At 38.7% G+C, this 16,758-nt stretch overlaps 1 protein-coding gene across 5 annotated transcripts in view; it reads left to right on the top strand.

Moving 5' to 3' along the window:
- The window catches only part of MGAT5 (alpha-1,6-mannosylglycoprotein 6-beta-N-acetylglucosaminyltransferase), a 141,726-nt gene that overhangs the window by 63,014 nt on the left and 61,954 nt on the right, over nt 1-16,758 (top strand). For all 5 annotated transcript variants that reach the window (XM_064156052.1, XM_064156033.1, XM_064156036.1 and 2 more), the window contains 2 exons: nt 9,692-9,768; nt 10,868-10,957. In XM_064156052.1, the coding sequence (XP_064012122.1) occupies nt 9,692-9,768; nt 10,868-10,957 (167 nt within the window). The remainder of the gene's footprint in view (nt 1-9,691; nt 9,769-10,867; nt 10,958-16,758) is intronic.

The following is a 16,758-nucleotide window of genomic DNA, read 5'->3' as shown; positions in this document are numbered from 1 at the left end:
TAGAGATGCTGAGAAAACTTCAGCTGATTAGTTTCAAAAGCAATGAAGTCTCTTTCCTTTCTCCTCTCTCTGTCCTGTCTCTATTTATCCAAGCTGTATCTGAAAAACTTTTAAGATATTTGGTAGCCATTCTTTTTGCATTTGTGAGAAGTAATGTATTCCCATACACACAAGCAAGTATGCTTCTAAACCTTGCATGCCTAGGCCTAGTAGATAAAAGTTTTCATCAGCCTTTAGAACAGGAAGCTTTGAGCTACTGCCACAAATAGAACCCTAGGTAAATTTAAGGGTGCTGGTTTGGAGGCGAGTGGATGAAAATGGGGAAATAAGAAACCATAGCACATTCAGGCAGTTTGTCTAAGTGTTTGGCTGCTTCTGTTATAGCTGAATCCTTGGTTCTGTTTGACAGTCACAGGATCAGTATGTTTAGGTGACTTGGCTTTTAACAGTTGTCCTTTTCTATGAAAGAAATCCTTGATTTTTGTGGGACAGTGCTGCTCTCTGAGCCCCTTTCATCAGATAGGGCAATCTACTCGCACGAACATGATCAAAGAATCAGTCTTCTCTTTTCTTGGTGTGGGTTTTTTTGTTTTTGGTTGGTTTTTTTTGTAAGCATGGGGTGTGGGATTTATGTGTTGTGGTTTGGATTGGTTTAGATTTGTCTGTTGTTTTTTTTTCTGAATTGTGAACTCTCCCTGTGTTGTGACAGCTATGGGAAAAAAACTTGATTTAAGCAAACTAAGGGAAACTTTCAATTCCTCAGGCTATAAAACACTACTAAGTTACAATGGTATTAATTCTGAATATGCATGTTTTAAAAACCAAGTTTTTAAAAATAAACGTTTGTTTTAAAGGAAGGGCCAAGATGCTCTGAGGCCATTGTCATCACTCTGCTGTGTTTGTTCAGTGGAAATCTAAATTTTTGATGACTGTAACCAACCATCTTAACACCTCAGATAGTATAATTGCACCAAAAGCTGTGCCAGGTTAGTTGCTTATGAAACCTTCCTTTGCCTTGAAAAGTGTTGTTTTGGAACATGTTCTGTGCCTTTGATCCCATAAAAATGAGCAAATGAAAGTTCACATCAGATTCCCACACCTCCTCTGGTACATAGCTGGTACTTGAAGAACTCTCTCTAAGACGAAGAGCAGTGAAGTACCAGGTTACTATATGTAGCACTGCTTAGTGAGGAAGAGCATTTTTTGTATAACTTAAAAGTTTCCATAGGTTTTCTATCTCAGACATTAGCTGCTTCTGCTGTGTCGACTGGTGAATTCTCTTTTAACAGCCCCAGAGTTAACATCTTTAAAGTCACTCATTAGGATGCAGACTTCAGTATTTACTTGTCATTTAAACATGATGGCTTGGATGCCTGTCAGATATCTGGCATCCTTTGTGCGTATGTAGCAAGGCAGCCTGACAAGGCAGCTTTGGCAGTGCTGCAAGAAGGCTCTTTTTTAATGTTACTATAGTGAGGAGGACCTTTGTAGTGGTATTTCTATGTCCTTCTTCCTAAAGACTTGGGAATGACATGCTGAAGCCCTTTAGGTGGGGAGGAAGACTTGGGTAACTTTGTGATCAGTTGATTTGTTTCCACAGCTCTTTCCAATGAACTCTTACATATAGCTCAGCCTTGTTAGTTTTAGCAGCCTACAGACATAGTTTGTCCCAGAGGTCTGTACTTGCAGTCTCAAACTAGATTTTAAAAAGCTGAGATGCTACATATTATTTTGCATTTTGGAAACTGTCCTCCTGTCATAAAAGGACTTCAGCAGGCGTTTCTTCAGTTCATGTCTTACATACAGTGTTCTATACAGAACGTAGTACATACAACGGCCATACCTTAACCAACAAACCAGCTGTCCCCACAGAATGTCAGTCTGCACCAGCTGTAATAGGATGTGGGCTGCACTGATTTCAGTAGCCAAGATTACAGTTTTCCCAGGGTGATGCTTTGCTTTGACTCGTATTTGTTATGCCTTACTCATTGTATTCTTTTTCCACACTGTAAATAGTATCAAGCAGTTTTTCCCATTTTGCTGTCCATTTGCCTCCCACAAAAGCAGTGGCGTGGAGCTGGGGAGAATTGTGTGTTTTCAAGGCTTGCTGTTGCAGCACAGTGTAATGACGGTGCAGAAGACCACACGTGAATATTTTCCACTGCAGTGCTAAGATCTATTAGTAATGCTGAAAGGGGCTGTTAGTGGTCCCCTGGGCTGCATTTTGATTAACCACTTGACTACTACTCGAATTCTCCTAACACTGCATTGATTTTGGTAGCATTAATGGAACAGAGCAGCACAGCTGGTGTGAGGATGGACTAGCAGTAGAAAAGTTAATTTTCTTTAAATCATACCAGTGCTTTGCTGCTGAAGTTTCTAAAATGTTATCAGAAGGCATTTTGTGCTGTGCATGTAAATTCTCAAAGGCTTTAGCTCATTTCATTGAATATACTGATAGTGCTTTCAGCTCACACTGCACATTCTTTGCTTAAATAAGTCATACTAGCTGGAGATGAAAAATGTAAATTAAATTAAGATTGTGTTAGTCAGTTGGAGAAGGAAAAGGAGACCTTACACAAGGAAGGGAGATTGTCAAATAACAAGTGACCAGCAGTGCTCGTTCTGACATTGCAGGCTGCTTGGAAAGGCTGACAGGTGCTGATGCTTCAGTGTAGTGGCTGCTATGGTTGGACTTGATGATCTTAAAGGTCTTTTCCAACCTTCATGATTCTGTGATTCTAAGATGGAGGTAAGCCAGTCTTAACTACAGTGTTGTGTCTCACTGTGAATACCAGATTTCAGAACTCAGGTAGAAAAATGAATTGAAGTAAGAATTTTATTTAATGATCAAAGCCAGAAAGAGAAAAAAACAGAGGTGAAATTAGTGCATAGACTTGATCAGATACCATTGCTGCATCTTTACTGCTAAAGAGGTTCCTAATTTTATGAGAACTGTTGATGGAAAAGAAAACACTTCGAGTTGAGTTACTGTCTTTGCTATATGTCATCAAAGGATATGCTAATATGCTTTTTTGCACTAAAGATCTCTGTTTCAGCCTCAAGGTTTCAAAGTATATAACCTTCTGTGTCATGTTAAATTCTTAAAGATATTTCCATTCCCTGAAGAATGAAGAGTTGGTCCTTAGCAGCCTAGTTGAGCTGCTCATGTCACACTAAACAATTCCAGCAATATTTTTTGTTTGCTTTAATCAGTATTACTCTTGTTAAAAATCTATGACAGTTAAAATGGCTATGAAACAACAATCACTGCTGAGTAACTATAACTCTTAGTCACCATACTCTTTTAGTGGATTATTTCTACAATTCCTACCTGTCTAATGCAGAAAATTTGAGGCAGAATTCTTTTAGCCTGCTACAAAGAGCATTACTGGATGGATGTGCAATGTAGGAAAGGGACAAAATATGTTTGTAGCATTCAGTATTGCTTATTTTCATTGCTTTGTTAAAGAGTAACCAGGGAGCAAATGAAAAATCAATTCCCTATCATGGATCATGCTTTTAACCATATAATTCTCTCTTGGGTGTTGTCAGCCTTCAGTAGAGCAAACAACATCTGTGGAGTTTAATTGTAAGGAAGAATGGAGACCTGAACCCATGAAAATGTCAAAGTCAAGGGATTTAGCCAGTATAGTTGCTCATACAGAGCAGCAAGGGAGAAGTATCTTTTCCAATGCCAGGTTAGATGGCTTATCTCAAATCTGCCAAATCATTCATGCTAATGTGCCAGACTTTGCACCGAAGTAACTGGTGATTGTTCACAAGTTCAGTTTCACCTGCTGTGCACTTAAGATCTCTGATGCAGAACTGTTTATCTTTAAACAGCCACAGACATTTGCAAGGTGAACATATGGCTCCTTTCTAAACATGGAGATGGAGTTTTTTAGTTACATATTGAATATCCCAGGACTTCACAAACAAAGCACTGGATTTAAAAAGGTTCTTTTATATCTGAAGTTGCTTGGTGTTTTATCAGAGTTTTCTCTTTTTTCCACAATGATCTGCAACAACTGTATGCTCTTAGGTATATAACATCCTTACATTTGTATTTTCAGTTTATTGGTGCACTGATTCTTAATGCAGCACCACCATATCAGATAGATCTTTAATATTAATGTCTTTGCATAATAGAAGCCAAGAAAAGATAAGCTGCACATGACTTCAAAATCAGTTAGGTGTCTACATAACAGATACTAATATTGTGGCTGACACAAAGCTTAAGAGAAAAAAGTGTATATATTACCTACTGTTGCTTTGTGCTGACTTGAAAGTTATTCCATCTCTAAGTCTCTTGGGCTGTTACATTCTACATTTTGGCTGGAAAAAGAGATCTCAGAATGTGTATTTTAAATTACGTAAATCCTAATTATGAATAAAAATCTTTGTGGCTTCCCAAACACTATTCCTCAACAAAAGTAAATTCAATCTCTGGCATAATAATGTGTTTATCCCCTTCAGGAAGGAACTACCCAATATGAATTTGCTAACAGCATAATACTTCTGTCCAGATCTTTTTTTAATAAGAATCTTAAGGTATTAAGGTTTGGGTTTTTTTTTGTCATCTCTAAATAATGAGAAACTCTGCCCTTTTGACTTAGGTTTTGATGCTTGCTTTTCACTTTTTTTAAGATCCAGATGTGTAGATCAGTGTCATTGTTTAACCTCAGCTGGCAACTCAGCCCCCCCAAACTTCTCGCTCTTCCCTTAGTGGGATGGGAGAGAGTTGGAAGAGTAAAATTGAGAAAATTTGTGGGTTGAGATAAAGACAGCTTAATAGGCAAAGCAAAAGCTGTGTATGTAAGCAAAGCAAGGAATTCACTCACCATATACCATGAGCAGGCAGGTTTGAGGCATCTCCAGCAAAGCCATACACCATCACACATAATGGTGACTTGGAAAGGCAAACACCATCACTCCAAGTCTCTTCGTTTCCCCAGCTTTGTATGCTGAACATGGCATGATATGGTATGGAATATTCCTGTGGTCAGTTGGTATCAGCTGTGCTAGCTATGTCCCCTTCCAGCTTCTCATGCACTCTCAGCGTGCTTGCTGGGGGTGATGTGAGAGGCAGAAAAGTCCTTGACTCTCTATGTAAGTACTGCTGAGCAGTAACAAAAACATCCTTGTGTTATCAACACTGTTTCCAGCACAAATCCAAACCACAGCCCCACACCAACTACAGTGAAGAAAATTAACTCTATTACAGCCAAAACCAGCACAATCAATGTCCCCATTTGCTCCATCTCCCTCTTCTTTGTCATCCATTCAGAAGTGTAAATTGCTGATATCTGTCCATGGGATACACAGCGTTTGTTCACCTCTGGATGCCTGTTTGATCAGAGTGTGGATGAGAGAAGCCTATGCACAAACAAAGGGAGCTGGCAATTATGGCAGCCTGGGCCCAGGCTGAGCTGGAGACAGGCTAGGGAATACTGTCTACCCGTTGCTGCTTCTGCTGGTCCCTCTGTGCAGCATGGTTTGATGAGAGCAAGCTGGACTGTTACTTTGTAGCTGTGAATTAAAGAAAGTCATCAGTGTCTTGGACCAGATATTTTATAAGAGTGCTTCCTATGTTTCTGACTATAGTTCTGAACAGCTAGTTTAGTACAGATGGAAAAATTAGTCTTTTTGCTGCCTACAGGATGGTACTAGCTTTTACTTCAGGTTAACAAATAGTCCTGTTGTGCTCCAGCACACCCTCCATGCCTAGTCTGTAGTGAGTAGCCACAATTCGTCATACAGGTTCTGATCATTGGGAGGAATATTTCTTAACTTAGGACTTGCACTATGCTCTAGAAAAAAGGATACAGCTTCAGCACGAGGTGGAGTTGGCTGGAACCATCAAAAATATTCACAAGTTAATTCAGACTTCTGCATTTCGTTCTCAGGGTTCCGTGTGGAAGCCAGGATGTTCCTGTTTCTGCAGGCGGTGTGTTGCTTTGGGCAACTCTCCTTGATGTAGATGTGTTCCCAGTCTGGTTACATCAGCTAGCTTGCTATTTGCAGGTGTGAAGGAAGGATTGCTTGTCTAAGGACTATACAGCTGGAACAGAGATGCTTTTCTCTATTGCTTCTCCTGTTCTTTCACATTAATACTCTCTTGTATGCATATATTGCTACATTTTGTTCTGCTCTGGATAATACTTTAGGTAAACTGTTTCATGGAGCAGTTTAAGCTGTATAGAATTGTCTTCACTGTGCATGCTGTTACCTGGCTAGTAGTTGTGAATGAAGCAAGTGAAAATCGATAACAGGTGTTTGGGGTAAATCCATGGCAAGGTCAAGCAGGGAACTGGTGAGCCTGTGAAGCATCTTCAGAGTCTAATGGTGGAAAAAAGATGTTAACATTGTTGAGAAAGGTAAATCTTAGGAGTGCTTACTGTTTCTGACATGAGCAGGGAAAGATATCAGGTGCTCTTGGAAATACTGCTAGAGACTTTAATGCTTCACCAAGCATTACAGAATGAACAGAGATGATAAATTGTTAGTGTTCTGTGTTCCCTATTATCCTGGAGACATCAGTGTGCTACTTATATGTAAATATTCCAATGGAAGAGCAAGAGTGGGACTATTCTGGAAAAGCCCTAGTGCAGCTGGCCAGAGGGGAAACCAGAAGCTGTGAAAATCTGGAGCTTGTGCTGACAGAAATATCTGGCTTTTTACTTCTTGGAATGGGCAGGACCAGAGAGAACTGGGAGGGCTGGCTTTCTGCTTGGAAAGTATCTGTATGTAGCACTTGCACTTCAAGGTGTTGAAGTGTATGGCTGCTGCAATAAGTGGCTGTTGGAAGAAGGCGGTTTTTACTCTTGCAAGCAGTTTGGGCGAATAGAGGCGTCCTCTAAAACCTTGTGGACAATGAACAGTAGCAAAGATCACTGCCCATCTACCAAAACACAGGTGTGCAGAAAATGTGTTTGCACAAGACAAAAGCAAGCAGCTCTCTAGATTACAGTTGTGTATCTACCGTAAATGAGGCCTGATCACTCCTTTCTTTGACAGGTCACAAGATGCCCATTAAAGTGCAATATGTTACAAATGATAGACTTTGCACACTAAGCATTTATGCAGTAAGATAAAGAATTACCCTGTACTTAAAAAGGACTTCAGGTTTGCTTGACTAACCTTCTGAGTGAAAAGCCATCATCTGATAGCGTATTTAGCCTGAGATAGAAGACATGGTTTTGATTTTTTTATTTTAAATGACAGTTTATGGATTTTCCATGTTGGCAAGCTGCACCTTTCAATCAACAGAACAGGCAGAAGAGCAGCTCTTGAGTACTTTCCTACTTTTGACAAATAAGACACTGAAGAAATAATATCATGTCATGTAATGTCATTTAGCACAGAGCAAGCAAAAGGCATATGTTCCTCTTTTAAGTGGCTTTCCTAGGGCTGTGCCAGCTGCATCCCCTGCAGCTGCAGCCCCTGAGAGACTATCATTCCCACCTCTGCTTTTCTTGCTCTGTGGTGCCAGTCAAAAACTTGTTTCTGGTGAGAAGTAACACTTTTGGGCAAGAACTTTTTTTGAGGGTTTCCATATCAGTAGTACAACTAAGAGCTAGGTGAATAGCAGTGTTTGCATGATGTTCAGTGGGTAGTGACTGAGGAAAAATACCCTTGAAGCAAGCATGGCTGCAGAAGAAAAGGTATGTGGGATTGCATGTTGAATACCATTAATACCTCCTCTTAAAGGGTTTTATAATTGTCTCCTCTGAAAATGGCTACAGTCAATGGCTTCTCTATATAGTAACTGAGGGGAAGCAAAGAAGCCTTTGAGCATGACAAGTATAGTTGCTGAAATGCAACTGAAAGTGGTAGGAAGACTTGTTTGATTGAATCGAATTGCCCAGACATTCAGTTTTCAACCCTAAGTTCAGTGTGATGTTGATTGTTGAACTTTCCCTGTAGTTGAACTGTGCCTGTGATGCTTTGTCATAGATTTCATGTCTTTTATGCTATAGGAAGGTCTGAATTTGGCATACTTTATGGAAAGCTCTACTTATTTTGGATTCAGGATTGTGAGTTTGTTACAAAAGCCCCACAGTTAAGACCATACAACTCTTAGGCACTTCTAATGTCATATTGATTTCATTTTTGTGTTGATCCTTTTAACTCTCTCTCTCTTTGATCTCAAGCACTGATTTCAGAGTGATTCAAGTGGAGGGTTGCATTCCCCAGCTGTAGTAAAGTAAAAACCTCCATTATTATCCCGCTGGACTGACCAAATTTAGAACATACTTTTTAATTGTCGATATCTGTGTGCATGCTCTGTAATGCTCATACTTGGAGCAGAAATCAGAGCTGCAGATGTCAGTGGTCCAGTCTGTGAGAATCCTGTAAGTATAAGAAGATAAGGAGAATATTTTGAATATGCTTATTGATTTGAAATTAGAGAGTCTTCTTAAAAACTGCTTTGCTTCCATGTTATTGTCACTGGCAGTAGAGCTCAGTTTGTTAAATTGCTGCTGCCAAAAAAGTGTCCTCTTTCTGGCATGATTCTTCTTTCCCCATCAACTCCATTTTGCAATGCTTCACTTGCACTTCAAGTTTTATCTTCAAACTATTTGGAAAAAAAAAAAAAGAAAATAAGTCAGATAAATCTGGAGGTGTTTTTGGTACATAACACACTGACCTACCTTTTATCCACCAACATCGTTGCTCCTCTGTTCTAGTGCTGCAGCCTCTTTCTTTTGTCCTCTTAGATCTCTAGTTAGCATATTCTAGGTGAAGCCCAGCACTGTGGCTGCTATAGCGTGAAGCGTTCCTGGGCTGATGGATGGCTGGCTTTAATGATCTTGATTCTTGCCTGTGGGAAAAAACAGAAATGATGCAGGTATAATTTAGATAACTCTGGGATGAAGTACCTTAATTGAAAACCTTATCCTCCACTGCCTTTGGCATGGATCTCTCTAACACATTAGTATTTTTTCTTGCCTTAAAGGCTTGCATTAGATGGTTCTCATAAGTTCTCAGAAGAAAGTCCCATCCTGGAGTTAGTGTGGTAATGTCCTTTAAAACTGCATTTTCTTGACTCTTGGGCTGGAGGCATTGCTCTGTATTACACTCTTTAGAGTGTTGCAAAAATCTAGAATGATAAAATGTTAAAATAAGTGAAAAAGAAAAAAATCTTGGGACACAACAGGAAATGTTCCTCGTGAGATGTGATGCAGTGGTACTCAATTGTAAAATTAGATCCTATTGCAACATTTATTAATTTAATTACATATATGCTGCCAACTTTAGGATCATGGATTTTGATGAAGCAGTAACAAAACTTGAAAAACTAGGGTTTATTTTTAATAGTAAGATACATCTTATAAGTGTTTTACAGTCAGAAACAAATTACTCCAGTAGATTTAAACACACTTTGATTAGGGAGATTTTTTTGCTTTTTATTATTCTGAGCATGGATTAGCTTAATTTCTACATTTTCTTAGATCAGTTTTTGTAATTCAGTACTGTTACTACAAATCAGAGTTGAAATCTCTACAACCGTTTTCTTCTGTAGCCAAAAAGAGCATGCTGTGGTTTAATGTTGTAAGAGATATTGTGCAGTAGGACTCTTCATCTCAGTTTGGACTGTGAATTCATGAAAATAATGGAACCATTCACAAAGCTGTCTGTCAGAACTGCAAAATAAAATTCAGTTATGGTCCATGTTTCTTTTTAGATCTCATAAATGGAGCCCAAGAACAGTGTGAATTGCCTCCTATGGATGGTTTTCCTCACTGTGAAGGGAAAATAAAGGTGAGTGATCAGCTTATAATCTTGTGTGCATTCTGTTGAAAGCTGAACCTATGTTGCCAGAAGTCACTACTCAGACAATGATGTGAAACAAGAATGACTGGGTCAAAAAAGAGGATATATAGGAGTCTGTTGATTCCTTTTCCAGTGCTGTTAAAAGCATTCTGCCTGTTCTGCTCACAAGCTAGGCTCTGCTGAGTGTGCAACCAGAACTTCAGGGCTCAAAATTGATTCTACAGAAATCCAATGTTTTACTAATAATGCAGTTGGAAAGGCCAAATACCAAAACCTATCAGATTTTGGTTGAAAAAAAACTCAAAATGAGAAAAACTAAACCAAATCATTTTGCGGAGAGGAAACATTTTGTGCTGTTTGTTTTTTTTTTTCCTTTCAAGATATATTTCAAATATAAGGATATTATTTTAGTAGTGGAAGCCAAAAGTATAATTACAGGACACTTAAATGCTTTTACCAATTACTACAATTTATTTTTGAAAATTAAATCAAATAAATACCCAAGTATTTGTTGTCTTTTTTTAGACAATAGTATTTTTAGGAGTATCTGTGTTTTTTAAGTCTCATTCTTGTGTTTTGATTCTCTTTGAGAAGCTGGCTGTGTAGTGACTAACACATTATTTGGATATTAAAATATTAATTTAAATTAATCACTTGCTTTTGCAGAAGTGGCAGATGCTGGGCAGAATAGAGCAGATTTCAGTCTTGGAAACTGAAATGATCTGTTAAATTCCAGGGCAAGTGTAATGTAGGGAAGATGGGGAGTGGTGGGCAATGTAGTCAACTCCAGCCACACCCATGTCTGGAGCCTTACTATATTTTCCTTTTGATACTTGTCTCTGCTTGCCTAGCTACCAGGTCACATAAACCACACACGTATGCTATGTAGCTGCTTCCAAATGTGGCTGAATGCAAAGGTAGAATGTGCTGCAAAATATTCACAGCGTTCCTTTTGTGTTATTTGTGATTTTATTGGGTCAGATCTAGTAACTTGCATATTTCCCTTGTTGCCAAGTTCAATGTGAGATGGTACAGAGTCATTTCATGATACTGAAATCTAACAGGCTGTGCATTTGTTCTGTTACAGTGGATGAAAGATATGTGGCGATCGGATCCCTGTTATGCAAGTTACGGTGTAGATGGGTCCACATGCTCCTTTTTTATTTACCTCAGTGAGGTCAGTAACCTTTTAATCTTCAGAAGGGGAACTGCATAGTGCATCCGTATTTTTGGTACCTGTTACAAAGTTTTCTCAAAACAAATAATAACTTCATTCAGAAAAATTCTCAAAAGAGGATAAAGCTAATAAAACAGATTTTTTTCATAAGGTGTTGCTACTATTTACAAATCCTCCAGGGGTTTCTAACCTGGAGAATGCTATTAGTTATGACTGAAGTGATGTAAGCAGCAACTCTCCAGGGAGTCCACACTAAGTATCCTGTTAATGTACAAAACTCAGTTATAAACCGTTGCCACTGAACACTTTCCCTGTTCTCTCCATGTAGCTCCTGAGGTAGTAATAGGGAGGCACTGGGAAATTGGAACTATATGGTAGATTCTCTTAAGCAGCAGACCCACTTCTTGGAGTCTGTGGGGTCAGTTAAAATTAAAAAAAAAACCAACACATATATATTTTCTAAAGCTTTTGTGTACCTACTGGAGCCAAGCACCCAGTTTTGACGCAGCTGAGTAACTGCTTGTCTTTGTTTTTAGCACAGACTTCCTGTTTCCTAAGTTACGCTTTTTTCCCAAGAATGAATTTTATCAGTCAGTTATTAGGAGCTCTTCCTACTGGCTTATTGTGTGTGTGTGTCAGAAAGTCATGTCTATTTGGTCACTTGACCTCTTATTAGTAAAATTTTGATGTGTGGCAACTGATCTTGGAAGTAGTATTATTGCCTAGTGGCTTATTGCTTGTAAAGAACTGCAAGAGCCAATGTGGATGAAGAATTGCAGGTCATAGTAATTTTGTAGTTTCTGTATGATTTGGGGTTGTGGGGCTTTATGTTTAAATTCTATATCTGAGATCAAAACAGTAAGTCAGTTGTAATGCAAAGTATATAAATAACTTAGTTGTAGCGATAGCAGTCTCTGATTAATTTACTCAGTTGACTGTCGCTGAACTTCTGGGGGCATTGCTTGAAGCAGCAGTGGTAGCTAAATGCATACCCAAAACATGTATCTGAAGAAATAAAATAAGCTGGGTCAAATCACAGATTTGAATCATTCCATTGCTGGTCTCAAGTGTTGATTAATTTATGGGCTGTAAAGCTGGGGAAGTAAAAGATATAGGATGACTGTATTATTTATCCTCTTATTTATCATAGAAGCTAGACAGATGATTTCATAATCATCTGAAGTTGACCTAAGTTTCTGCTAAAAGACTGTGCTTTAGCACCAGCAGTTTACATTTGCACATTAGTATTCTGTCAACCAGCAGCAGGGGCTTCATGTGTTTAATGCAGATGTATCTTAAAAAGGAAGATGTCAACTGAATGTGAGAATCTAATATTCTGAATGGCACCTATTATTTTGTATTTCTGTTAAATCACAGTATTTCCTGTGACAGACTGATCACCAGTTCTGAAAACTCAGTTGATGCTGTTAGTTTTTTCATAACGGATCCTTTGGCTCATCCTCATGACAAAATGCAAGCAGATTTAGAAATGCCAAATGGTTGTTTTTTTCAGAGGTCTGGGGATTTGATTTTTTTCTTTAAGCTACAAAACTAAATTTGTCCAACTTCTCTTCTCATGATGGAACAACGGTAGAATTAGTCTGTGTGTTTATATGGTAACTTCAGACAAAGGTCTTGTACTTTCTATTCTTTTTACAGTGTTTTCCCATGACAGAATGTAAAACTAATATTGGGTGAGCATATTATTAACCTTGTCTTCAAATTTGGCATTCTTAATACTATGATTAATTCTGTGATTAATGCCTAGCAGCAGAGGTTGAAAGCCTAAATGTTTGCAAATGCAAGCATGAAATGAAATTCTAATAACACTACAATGATGTGGATTTATGAGGTGTGTTGGCTGCTACGGATAACTTGGAAATGCTGTTGCAAGAGTAATTTGTCAAAGTGGACAGTGATGAAGAGTTGACAGTTTATAGTATGGTTGCTCAGCTGCATGATAAATGTGTCTACAGAGCTCTCAAGTCAAAACTGCTGATTTAAAATATTAAAATGCATTAGGGCACTGGAAGGATATTACTGTTAAGATTTTTTTATTTTACTTTAAAGTTCTGGTGTAGGAGAAAAATGGTTAAGTGCACATGCTCTGGAGGAGACAATATATGCATCAAATTGTGTGTGACTCCTTTTGACCTTAAGGACGCCTCTACAGTCTGCTGTAACAAATGTCTCTGCTCTGCCATACATTTTTTTGGTTGTTTTTTTTTTTTCACTTCTGAGGCAGTTCAGTTAGCATATTATGCTACCCCTCTTTGTAATACAATTTTAAACAGCCAAGGAGCCTGAAGTACTACATTTCAGTGTGTCAGATGGGTCAGAACCACAGAGACACGTGGTTTACACGAAGCTTTAGAAACACAGCAAGGAGTGAAACCCAGTCTTTGGGTATCTGTCATATTTCCTTGTTATATCTGCATCTTGTGTATTTGCAAAGTAGAAACAATTCCAGTTAAATCCAGGCTGCTCCCAAGTCTTCTCTTCTAAAGTGCTTACACAAGTGCAGCCTCACCTGGTTTGTTTTGGATGACACTCCTCCAGGAACAAAAAACCTGATAGCTGAATAGATCTGCTTCACTGTGGCAGCAGAAGGAAAGCAAGAAGCAATCCAGCACATTCAGGCTTATGATTTTTTGCTTAAAGCTGTCCCCTATACAGACTTGCAGATAAAACTGCAAGTATTTCTGCACTTGTGTCTTGCTGTTTTGCTGCAGGCACTGGATCACTCCGTGGTGAATGATATACAGCTGTGCAGTCCTCAGCACTAATTGTGTTGAAGCCTTGGAGGCTGGAGGAGACACAATTGCCCTGAATAGCAAAACCAGACTTATACTCTCTAAGTATTAAATCTTTAAGAATTAGACAGGGATTAGAAGTATCAAAAATTGGAAAGCAAGTTAAGCTAAATCTGTATAAACTGGGAGTGGTTTCCTTTTAACCATGCACCAGACTTGCCTGTTGAGAAGAGTTACTTCCTTTTAAACTTAGCATTTAGTTATGAAAAAGCCTGACACTATATAGTCACTGGCACAGTTATCTTTTTCACGGATGGCATTGCCTCTGGGGAGAAATGTGGAAGGAATAATTTCTATTCAGTACAAAAAAATATTTCACTGCAAAATGTCAGCTTGTAGTTGAAGAATAAAGCTTTTAAAAATATCTTCTAGGAGGTGAATTTTTCACACAGTTTCCCAGTTTATGGGAAAAAAATAGTGGAAGGGTCTTACTACTCCTCTTCTTTCTCTGAGAAGCCTGCCTACCATACCCCATAGTGGGACTGCTGTTGTGCCTGCTCCTCAGCCAGTAGGTGTTACCACCACGCAGGGGTTATTATGCTGATCCTTAACTGTTGGAGCTGGGCAGATCTAATTAGGATTTCAGGCTTTGGGTCTCCAGCTCTTCTTTCGTGTGCAAGTGCAATTTTTGGTACCCATCTTGGAAGTGGATCCAATGCTTCAAAAGACTTAAAACTGTTTCAAAGACCTGTCAATGAGACTCATGTAGCTTTTGTACTTGTGCTAGTTTACGACTAGAGAAAATCTTTGTTTTCAGTCTTTCAGGCTTGATGGAAACATAATGAATGGTTTGCAGGAGTGTTTTTCTTTGTACTGTTACTTTTGCTTTGAGGCATAAAGCAGGAAAATACAAACCCAAGGTGATTTTGAATGTGGGTTTGTATACTGAATGCAAGCCCTGTTCTGAGGCACATTTTAGTGAAAACACCTGTGAATCATAGACAGGTTCCTCAAATCCTTGTGGTTTTGCTAGTTTACTGAAGCTGCTGACATTTGTGTGAAAGTCTCCATTCCACAACTTCTGCTGCTTCTCTAAGCTGGTTTCTGACATTGAGGTGAGTTAATGGTTTGCATTTCTTCAGTGTAATGTAACATCAAACCAACTTCTTTGAATTCTACACCATTTCTCAGAAAACTGACAAAACCAGTGTTATTTTCTGTAACACGAAATAGCCAGAGCTGGAACTGTGAACATCTGGCCCTGAGAAGTTGAAATGCATTGTGTCCCAAATTCATCCATTAGCCTGTTGGCCTGGATTTGGGCAGTTGGGGATCATTTATCTTTTCTATTTCTGCCACTTTAATTTGGTTGAGTCTTTTTCTGTCTTACTGGAAAGGGTTAGGTACATAGGAATCAAATACAATGCATGCTGCAGAAGTTAGTTAAGAGACCATTTGAGGACTGATAGTTACATATAAAATGTCATGTTGCTGCACCCCTGGGACCCGATGCCCAGTGTTTGACATTGCCTTTGGAAACAACCAAATGCAAAATTAAATCTACACTCCCTCAGGCAGGCAGTCACCTTGCACACTGCACATTTTGTAGCACCTTCAAAATGACTACCTATCACAGAGGAGATGCTAAACAAAATATATGCGTTACAGCTTCTAGGGGAGTTGAGAAAGTCACCTTCCCAATGGGAGCAGTTCTTTCACATCAAATCCTCAAATGGATTTTCAAAGTGAATGTTATGTGTTCCCTGCCTGCTTTCATAATGCCTGATAAATGTAAAGATGTACCTTCTTTCACCAGGTATAGCAGCACTGGGTTTTTTTTTTATTTTCCACTATGGTACTCACATAATTTATTTAGCAACAGCACAAAGTGCACGAAGAAAGTTGCTTTAGTTTTCCTGTAGATGGGCTGCACCTGCTCTTTGGAAGATTGAAGATTATCCCGAAGATTATCCCAGGTGTTTAGAGAGGGCACCCTTCAGCTTCTGCTTCATTAAACTCTCACTATGAATCTTTAAAAGCATGAAGTACTTTGGGAAATTTTGGATGTGGAATGCTGCTGGCAGAGCATACTTTCATTCAGTTTGAAATATGGTCAGAGTTCCCAAGTGCTACAGATGTTTGCCAGGTTCTTATGACTGTGCTTGAAGTGGTTGCTCTATAATATAGTTAAGTGCTGCAATCTTGACTTCCCTTCATTGTCACTGTGTTTCTGAGGAAGAGTTACTGGAACAGGTATCTGCAAAGCTTCTATAAAATACACCCTGAATTTCTTAAGTTTGCTTGGGGTTTTTTGTGTTAACTCACTTAACAAGAAGGTATATAAAGTCATTCTGAAAGCAGGTTGTATGTAAAGCTGCTAGAGAAACTCTGGAGTTCAGTTTTATCAGAATCTAAGCATTCACACCCCAAAGCAATTCAGAGCATTGAATTTTCACTAATACATGGAATCATGTAGCACTTAAATTTTGAACTTTCAAAGTACCATTCAGCTTAAATTTATGCAGCTAATTCTGTGTAATCCAGACAGTGCTGTGTCTACTGTGATTCAGAAATGAATGGGGAACACTAGATTTCTCAGGTGCATCTAGTTTCTTAAGCATCAAAGACTGCCTTATGCATTTGACTGATATTGAATTTGACACTAAGTACAAGAGGACAAAGATAAACATAATGTATTCTCAAGAGTAGCTTAGTGTTTTTAATACTATAACAGAGGGGTAATTAATGCAAGGTGATACTTTTCCTAAATTAATATTGTTTATTAATTTTGATATTCAGGAGTCTCACCCCTCCAAACCACTAATTTTAATAATAATTGGTTCTTTGCATGGTCATGGAAACATTATACAGAGGAATAACTAGATCTAGGAATAACTAGCAAAACTATATAAACATTAATTGAACTGGGTTAGAAGATTCCTGTGGTCAGTATACTGCTTGTGGTCAATACACTGCTTACCCACTAGATGGACTCAAGGAGCTTCTTTCTGCTTATGGCAGTGGCTAGGTGAATTACAAAAGGCTTTA

Source organism: Pogoniulus pusillus, chromosome 2 (assembly GCF_015220805.1).
Source record: "Pogoniulus pusillus isolate bPogPus1 chromosome 2, bPogPus1.pri, whole genome shotgun sequence".
NCBI classification, from domain to species: Eukaryota; Metazoa; Chordata; class Aves; order Piciformes; family Lybiidae; genus Pogoniulus; species Pogoniulus pusillus.
This window is presented reverse-complemented; position numbering and strand designations above follow the sequence as displayed.